Source organism: Rhyacophila brunnea, unplaced genomic scaffold (genome assembly GCF_057557595.1).
Source record: "Rhyacophila brunnea isolate RB1 unplaced genomic scaffold, BYU_Rbru_1.0 scaffold_10, whole genome shotgun sequence".
Classification (NCBI taxonomy): Eukaryota; Metazoa; Arthropoda; class Insecta; order Trichoptera; family Rhyacophilidae; genus Rhyacophila; species Rhyacophila brunnea.
This window is the reverse complement of record NW_028232752.1, coordinates 44,851,111-44,860,829: the sequence shown is the minus strand read 5'-3', so window position 1 is coordinate 44,860,829 and position 9,719 is coordinate 44,851,111. Positions and strand designations below refer to the sequence as shown.

The window sequence follows — 9,719 nt, the reverse complement described above, 5'->3', positions numbered from 1 at the left end:
TACAGGACGGATAGACTAACGAATAAGGGAGGAGGCACAGCTGTCATCATCAAATCAAAGATCGATCACTGCCCCTCAAACCGACCATCAGTAGCTACTCCGACCTTCACACATAACATAGAGGAGACCACGGTACTGGTTAACACCAAAAACTATGGTCTCATCCAATTTTCCTCCATCTATTGCCCACCTAATAAAAATCCCACTCCCCAAGAATTCCACGACCTACTAGACCCACTTTTCCCTATATCAATAATAGCAGGGGACTTCAACGCCAAGCACCGGTTATGGAACTGCCCCAGCAGCGACTATAGAGGCAATAAAATCTTTCAATTCACTCAGGACACCCAATCAATCGTAGTGGCTCCTTCATTATGGAAACCTTTCAACGTCCTGGACTTCGCTATCCTCAGGAACACCAGCTACATACCAATTATCCGAGCACTAGAAGACCTTTACTCAGACCACAAACCCATACTACTGTACCTGGGAGACCCAGTAGACCCTTTTGCCACACTGCCCGATTCCACCAGATACAAAGTATCATGGGAAGACTTCGGTGCTTATATGGAGGAACATCTTACACCCCGCACTCTTCTCACAAACGAAATAGAAATAGACACCGCAATAGCAGATCTAACGACTACTATACAGGAGGCTCTTAAAGCAGCCTCAACCCCTATTAGCCCAGACCTCAAACACAGACTCGACCTACCAAAACCGATCAAACTCCTCATAACGGAAAGAAATATAACCAGAAAACTCGGTCAGGACACGGGCGATCCTGCTGTCATCTCTAAAGCCAAAGAGCTGAAGAAGAAAGTCAGAAAAGAAATCAGACGCTTTTCCGAGGAAACTTGAACTTGAAAACTAGAATACTTAGTGAAGGGCAGCCACCCTTACTGGTCACTAACTAAAATCCTGCGGGTCAAAAAATGTCCCATTACGCCACTTGACGGCCCAAGAGGCCCAGTCTATACTACCCAAGACAAGTGCGAACTGTTTGCGGACAGTATAGAAGATCAATTCACTCCAAACCCGATAGCAGACTCAGACTCGGAAGCAGATTCAGAATCATACTCAGACACAGATTCAGATTCCGACTCAGACACTCATTACAGAGATAAAAAAAGACACATACAATCAATCAACAGAGAAGCCAGAGCCATAGTCAATGCCACACCTAGTCCTCCACCGCCACCAATGGTAACCGTCACAACAGACGAAACCGAATTCTTAATTAAGCGACTTAGAAATCGCAAAGCTCCTGGTATAGTCGGGATAAGTAACCTTACCCTCAAAAAGCTCACAGACACTGGCGTAGAGTACCTAACCAACATACTCAACGCCTGCTTAGAACAGCAGTACTTCCCTGACTCATGGAAAAATGCTGATATTATCCTCCTGCCAAAACCTGGCAAGAACTTAAAGCTCCCTCAGAACCACAGGCCAATTAGCTTACTCCCCACGATGAGTAAAATACTAGAAAGAGCTATAAAATCAAGACTTCAAATCACCATAGATGAGAAAAAACTCATACCAGACAAACAGCATGGTTTTAGAAAAGGCCACTCCACGAACCACCAGCTGCTACGTACCACAGAGTACATCAAAGATGCACTCAACCATCGACAATTCACCACAGGACTGTTCCTGGATATAGCGAAGGCCTTCGACAAGGTCTGGATCGAGGGATTGATCGTCAAACTCTCCAGAGCAGAAATAGAACTGCCGATGATCAAGATCCTAAACTCCTTCCTAACCAGAAGACAATTCTCAGTCAAATACTACGGAATCAAATCTTCCATCAGACTCGCCAAAGCTGGAGTCCCTCAAGGATCGGTACTAGCCCCCATCCTATATAACCTGTACACCAGAGACATACCTATCCCAACAAACACCTCCGCAAGATCCTGCATAGTCGCACAATACGCAGACGACACCGCTATACTTGCCAGATCTATTCAATGCAACCAGGCCACTAAATTAGTTCAGTTAGCAGCCAACAAAATAGTTAAATGGTGTGACGAGTGGCGCATCAAATTAAATACCGACAAAAGCGAGGCAATCATTTTTAGTCATAGAAGCGATAGACTCAGCAAAAGCAGAAACCAAATTGTCATGGACAAAAAATTAATCCCGTGGTCAAGCACAGTTAAATACTTCGGACTACATTTAGATAGGAATCTTACATTCTTTAAACACGTCAATGCAAAAGACAGAGAAGCTAGAATAGTCAAAGCCAGATTAAACCCAATGCTAGGTAGACGTAGCAAAGTCTCAATGACAGGCAAATTACTATTACTTACAGCGATAATCAGACCGACCATGACATACGCATGCCCCACATGGGCTCACGGCAGTCCAAATCTAATCAAGAAACTACAATTAGTATATAACGTAGTCTTAAGATCAATCACAGGCGCTCCGAACTACGTCCGTACCAAAATACTGCACAGAGACCTAGAAATAGAAATGCTAGAAGAGCATATCGGAAAGCTAGCCACAAAATTCTACGCGTCAATGGATAACCATCCAAACGCAGCAATCAAAAATCTTAATGACTACGACAAAAACACCATCATGGACCATGACAGACCCAGATCCTTCCTAAGGAGAATAAAGACAGGATCTAACAAACACAAACAGCCACGACCGAAGAAAAAATAACAAATCTAACCGACATTTCCATTTACAGATCCAAAGCTGCCCCTCTCTGTTCAGAGTCTCAAGCTGCCACGACCCGCCTACCAAACCCGCCCTCAAAACTCTGAGTCGAGCGATAAATGGTTGCAACAGCCCACATAGACGGAAGACTGGAGGAAAGCAGCTTTAGACCCGTGAAAGATGGCAATTCTCACGAATCTATATCCCTAACAAACACTAACCTGATCTTTTTGAAAATAAAGTTTACAGATAAAACTCACAGCGGCAGGGTTTTTGGCCGGGAGTGTCTCACAAACACTCCTAGAGTTTTTCACCCCACCGCGGCTCAAATTTTGATGAGCAAACGGGCTTAATATGTCCCGATACGAATGGTTATCGTTTCTTTCTTCTTTCATCGGACTGCTTGGACTGGTGTGGTGGACGCTTTGTAACTAGCATGACAGGCCTTGCAAAATGGCGTGCCGGCGAGCCTGCTAAAACTAACATGGACGATGAGCTGACACGGCGGACTCTCAATGATGAACTCCGCCCCGTACATGACTCCTAGATGTCCGAAACAGCACCCCGAAGCTACACTCAAACTCCTCCTCTTCTGACGTCCTCAAACAAGATGGCAAATTGCCGGATTTTAACCGATGGTGGTCGGCGGGTGTGCGGATGGTGATGGCGGTGGTCCGGGCGGTGGCCCGAGTGCGTATGACTGAAAGAACTATAACTATATTTAGTTGAAAACTTTCTCTTTTTAACTAAAATCAATATTAAAACAACACCCTTTGCAATAGAGAGGATCTAAAAAACCTCACCCGAGTCTCCTCAAGACCCGAACGGGCCTCTTCAAGACCCAGAAGTAAACGGGTCTCCTCAAGACCCAGAGTAAAATCACACACGTAAATTCAGAGAAACCTTTAAACAGCGTCCTAGAAAAAGAGACGAAGGGGATAATGCTTAACGTATGTGAGCCCCAAAACTATTAAGGAATACCCAAAGTCAAGTCAAGTGAAGACGCTCTCTTTTCTTCCCCGACGCCTTGAGGACATCACCTGGATCTCCACGGTACCTTCACCCGAAGGTCATCGAAGACTTCACACATCAGCACGTGATACAAACCTAAGTACCCTGTGTCGATATAACTGTTGATTTATTATTTGTTTATAACCTTACGTATTATCGACTTTCGTCTTTCCCGCCTATTTCGTGCCGAATTCACTTCAAGCTAGTGCCTTCCACTGGGTCTAAATAATATCAAAACTATGCCCTGCTAGTATTGAATTAATTCCAGGGTCACTGGCTTTATTTTTAATTATTGTTTCTTCTTTTTATGCTGTATATTATTGATTCATGTGTGTGTTTTTCTTTTTGTAGAGATAGTGCCGTTATTTGAGGCCTGACATATAATGTCATCTCGTGGTTGTTTTTAAATTTATTCCGCGATCCACTGACTTTGATATTGTCATTACCGTGTTTAGAAATTAAAATTAATTAAGGCTCGTAATTTTTGTATTACGACGTATTGTACCACAATATTTTAATCGGGGGATAAAGTAAATAACAGTTGCGTTCAATTATAACGGACCGCGCCGGATCGGTTTGAAACCAATATAATCGTCGCGAGGCGGCGAATATACTGCCACCTGTGAATGTTCGCCGGAAGCGAGTCGGTGGCGCGATGTTTACTACGATTTGACATGTAATATTGTAATGTTATTTTTCTGTTTTAATTATTTCACAGTTACGTCGGTATAAATCGAATCAATAAGTAAGTGGCGGACGTCGTAGGTATCATCGAAGGCTTGTACCTCTATTCCTGCCCGTAAAAGTAAATTTCATTGAATGCCTTCATTCTAAATCAGGTGAAATTTTGTGGTACAATATTTCGTCAAATACGCATAGATATAGGGTTACGCTTGTCTCTAGTCGTTTCGACGGCCAATATAACCAGACCGGTACGACTAGTAGGTGTTTGAAGGCTTTCAATCTTCGACTTCGAATTAATATAATTTTATTCGCAAATACCACTGCCACCTGTCGGCCGTTCATACAACATAACGATTTTTAATAAAAAAAATATACCCTTTCAGAAAACCAATAAGCTCCCCTGTCTCTGGAGAGGATCAGATACGAAGGTTGGCAAGTAGCTTCATGTAGCCAAGTCTTCACAGGTTCAAACTGTGGTTGCCATACTGGGCACCTTCGGCCCAGTACTCTCAAACGAAGCCCTATATCGGTCGTATGGAATAGGATGAAATTAGTGTATAACTTTTTTTAAAAATAGTGAGATTTTCGTTTGTTATTTGATGTGTCCCTATGGTAATATAATCTATACTGTACCTGTATAATTATTTAACCCCTTCAGGTCCCTACCATTGGCTTAGTAGATTTGTGTTGTAACTAGTTGATTATTTTTGTTCATGTATAAATTCGATAATTAAACCTGTCTTTGTGATTGAATAATATTACAACCCATATTTCTGTTGTTTATTGTATTAAACGGATCTCTGTTGAGACGATCGAGCGTTTCATTTCGACCACCCGAGTCACCTTCCTTCTCAGTACATTGTGCACACAACTGAGACCGAACAATCAAACCCGGCACGGTGCACATCGCTAAAAATAACTGACGTCACAGTGCACATTGTGCATACAACTGTGACTCGCATCACCGACCAACCGCCCCCCCCCCCCCTACCTACCCCCGTTATCAGCTATTCATGAAATCGGCCAAACAGATTAAATTTAATCTATCAAGACTACCACCAACTCGAGACGCAGCGCGACACCATTCGCTGAGATCCTACTACCAAATACAAACTTGGCTTGGTAATGTTAAAAAACCAGAAGATTGGGGTGGCAGTGAACCGGCAATGGTCTAATACCCGTGGAGATCATTAAAGATCCAGCGCCTGAAAAAATACTGAAAGTGCTTTCTTGTGCATGCAAGGGGTGCAGTAAAGCATGTACCTGTCGAAAATCGGGGATGAACTGTTCGTCAATTTGCAAGACGGTCAACTCAGAACTGGCACGGACAAGGGGAATCCGACTGTCTAATTAAAACAAAGCATTGCGATGGCCCTAACGGGTGTTGACGCAATGTGACTTCTGCCCAGTGCTCTGAATGTCAACGTGGAGAAATTCAAGCAAGCGCGGGTAAACGGCGGGAGTAACTATGACTCTCTTAAGGTAGCCAAATGCCTCGTCATCTAATTGTGACGCGCATGAATGGATTAACGAGATTCCCACTGTCCCTTGTCACTTAGCCACGGATGCCTTGGGCAAAATTCTCAAATGGGGATTACTGAATAGGCTTACCTTTGCCCCGAGCAAAACGGAGGCTGTCCTCCTCAAGGGCAGCTCCCGGGTAAACATTATTAAACGGCCACCCCGGGTAATTTTTGGCCAAACCCCAGTGCGTTTCTCAGAAAGCGTAACGTACCTGGGTGTAATTCTTGATAGTAGGCTGTCTTTCGTTAAACATGCTAAGACGGCCGTCTCCAAGGCCGGTCTGGCCTTTCAGAAGATGGCCCGAATGGCGGGCAGCAATTGGGGACTAAAACCTAGAGCCCTTAAGGTTGCATATGGCGCAATTTTCATGGGAATAGCCGGCTACGCCTCCAGCGTCTGGCACTCCCGAGTAAACTCATTAAGCCTAGTCAAACGCGAACTACTGAGCGGTCAGCGACTTGCGCTGATCTCACTCACAAAGGCCTATCGTACAACTTCCACAGACGCGCTTGCCGTGCTCGCGGGGGTGCTGCCCCTCGATCTGCACGTCCAAGTGAGAGGATCGATTACCCTTCTCCTGAGGGGGATCAGCACTACACTCGCCGGCGTTCAATTGACGCCGCCACAGAGATCCGAGGACGTTCCTTACAGGGTGACTGTAAGCAAGCTGGTCTACAAGACCGCATTTGCGGCATGGCAGACGAGGTGGACGGCTTCCTCCAAGGGACGGCACACATTTCGATTTTTTCCAGACGTATTCTGCAGGCACCAAACGAGAAGACTTCAACCTTCTCACTGGACGAGTCAGTTCCTAACCGGCCATGGCAATTTCGCCGCCAGGCTCCACGAGCTTGGCTTGATAGTAGATGGGCCGGGTTGCACCTGTGGGCATGACCACCAGGACGTTGAACACGTCCTATGGGACTGCCCGCTTATGGCACCCGAACGAGCGGAGTTGTTAGCCAGGGTCCGTCCTCACACGGGCCCAATTGGCCACGCGGACTTGATTTCAACCGAGGCCAACTTTGCGGCATTTGAAAAATTTGCAGCGTCATATGGGGAGCGGGATAGTCCCGACTCCTCCGTAGATTCTAATTCGAGCCATGAAATTCAGTACACGGGTACACAGGGCGCTTAACGCTGAGGAACAGCAGGGCTGGGCCAAATTTCTTTCTATACTAGATTCTGTAAGCACTTAGGTGCATGGTTGTAACATAATCAGTCCCGTGCAGCTCCGCATCGGGACGGAATTGAGCATTTAAAATCACTTCTTTCAGACACGTACTAAGCCTTATGGGAGACCGCCGTGCTTAATCACGACAGTACAAACATAAGGGGTGGAGATGGGGAACTTCCTAAAACATTGTCCCTTGTCACTGGTCGTAAAACGCCGATATGTCGTACGCCCGCGTTTCAATGAAATGATCAGTTTTAATCGGAATTCGTATACATGTTATTGTTTATTTGAATATTTATAGTTATCTATGGGTGCTTGTTATAAATGAAAAAACATACATCTTATAATCAAAGCAATACGAAAGCGTCTGGTTGCCCAAAAGTACCAACTCAAATATCATCAAAAGCATCACTAATGTTCACTTAGTGAAATTTGGTGCGAGTGGGATTGCCTGCGGTTCCTCGCTTAAACAGTGAAAAACAATAAAACTGAAAAATAATAACAATAACAATAAGTGCCAAAGTGAAGTGAACTGAAGGCTTAATGCCACGAGACATCTAAAACCCGAGGACGATATTACTCGCCTCCGGGCAGTCAGTGGGTTACACTTAGAAAAGCGAAGTGAAAAAGAACACAACTAACGTTATTTCTAGTGACTTTCGTTACGCGGCCGGTGGTTTGCCACCGTTCCGTATATACGCTATACGCGTTTACGGCGAACTTTTCAAAGTCGCGCATAGTGACATTTACCTTTTGTTTGAAGACAAGTGACAAGTGATGGGTAACCCTAAGGGTGACCCCGTGGATGTGGGCGCTTCCAGGGCTTCGATGAGGAAGCGGAAGTCTGACCTTGCCGAGGGGGCTGGCGAGTCTGGTTCGGTCCCCAAGGCAAAGGGGAAGAAAAGTGATAAGAATAAGGAACCATTCCTTAGATCGGCGTCCACCTCTCAGGAGGAGCTGAGCCCGGATGCGGCTAGCATCCTCAGCGAGTCCCAGGAGGTGGCGTCGCGCATCACACTGGCGATCAAAAGGGCAGTGGGTATCCTCACACGGGATTCCCGCGTCCCCAGAGCGACCATCAACGAGGCCTCCACTGAATTGCAAAAGGCAATCACGGAGTCGTGGGCAATGGCCATAGACCTGGAGGCCCATAAAGCTATAGTCAAGGACCGTGCTTCTCTCGCTAAGGCCATCGCACAGGCCCCCATCGCGCCTCCCAGATCCTTGTGGAGTGACATCGCTCGAAGGGACGCTCAACCCTCGAGGGCCCCTACCGCATGGCCACCTGTCCCCCCGAAGACAGCTGCTAGGCCCGGTGTCATGTTTTTCCCGACAAAAGAGGGGCAGGAGTCCAGTACCACCAAAGAGGTAGTCAAAAAGGCTATCTCTCCTGAGGCCTTGGGTGTTCATGTTACGGGGGTCCGAATGATCCGTGGCGGCGGAGTCATTGTGCACCCCAAGTCCGCTGAGGAGGCCAAACGCCTTGTAGAGGCTCCTGGACTCTCCCAGGCTGGTCTTCGGGCGCAGGTTGCGGCAAGAAAAATACCGAGGGTGATAATTTTTAATACCCCCAGCAGCACCACGGAGGGCGAACTCCGCCAAGCCATTGTGGACAACACCGGCGATTCTCTCTCCTTGACAGAATCTGAAAAAAGCGAAATAAAGATTAGCCACAAAGCCGGCCCAAGGGGCGAGAAGTGCCATATGGTGCTTTACGTTCCTGGAAAGGTGCACGAGGCCCTTTTGAGAGAGAGCAGGCTCTTTCATGGTTGGGAGTCCTTCCCTGTACGTGACTTTTGTGGCGTACTCAAGTGCGCAAAATGCCACCTCTACGGCCATATGGCGAAACATTGTTCGGCCAAAGCTGCCACATGTGGGCACTGTTCTGTGGAGGGTCACGACAGGGCGGATTGTCCTGGTCTTGAGGCGCCGCCTAAGTGTCCGGCCTGCACACGGTTCAAAAAGGCGATCACCGTCTGATCACATTTTCGTTACAGACTGGGAGAGGTGCCTCCCCTATGAGCCAACCCGAGAGTGCCCTGCTTCCCAGGGGCTTTCGATCGAGCGGAGGAAAATGGGATGGGTTTGATGCCGAGATATGCAGAAGGCTTGACCATCTCAGCCCGAACTACTCTGGACTTGACGCAAACTGCAAGGCCGCTGCCATTACCAAGTGCATCACTGACTCTGCAGAGGCCGCACTGGGACGGACCACCCTGAGACCGCCCAACTTGGCCCCGTGGTGGACGCCAAGGCTCTCCGAGCTGAAGCGTCTAATGAAGCGCGCCCTCAGGGCATTGCAAAAGGCGAGGAAACCCCGTCCTCATCCATTTGATGCTGACCGGCTCTTGTTCCTGCAGGACGCCCACAGAGCTGCCAGAACCCGCTTTAAAAAGCGGGTGAACCAAACCAAAAGGGACCACTGGAGGAGCTTTGTCACAGACATGGGGGGACACGACCCGTGGGGGCCGCCTTTCCGGGTGATGAAGCGGGGCTCACGCCCCGTCGGAGTCGCCGCGGCTATGCGGCGCCCGGGGGGTGGATTTGCTGCAAGCTTTGCGGAGTCCACGGCGATACTGCTGGACGCCTTGGTGCCGCAGGACTCGCTAGACGGGGGAGACGAGAGGATGACCCGACTCCGCGACGAGGCCCTATT

The 9,719-nt window shown here is 47.5% G+C and overlaps 1 protein-coding gene across 1 annotated transcript; it reads left to right on the top strand.

The window, feature by feature from the left end:
* The first annotated feature begins 7,477 nt into the window (after positions 1-7,477).
* On the top strand, positions 7,478-9,043 carry LOC147079269 (uncharacterized). Its single transcript, XM_085949328.1, has one exon. It carries the CDS (start codon positions 7,841-7,843, stop codon positions 9,041-9,043), a length of 1,203 nt encoding a protein of 400 aa, XP_085805454.1. The 5' UTR covers positions 7,478-7,840.
* The last annotated feature ends 676 nt before the right edge of the window (positions 9,044-9,719 follow it).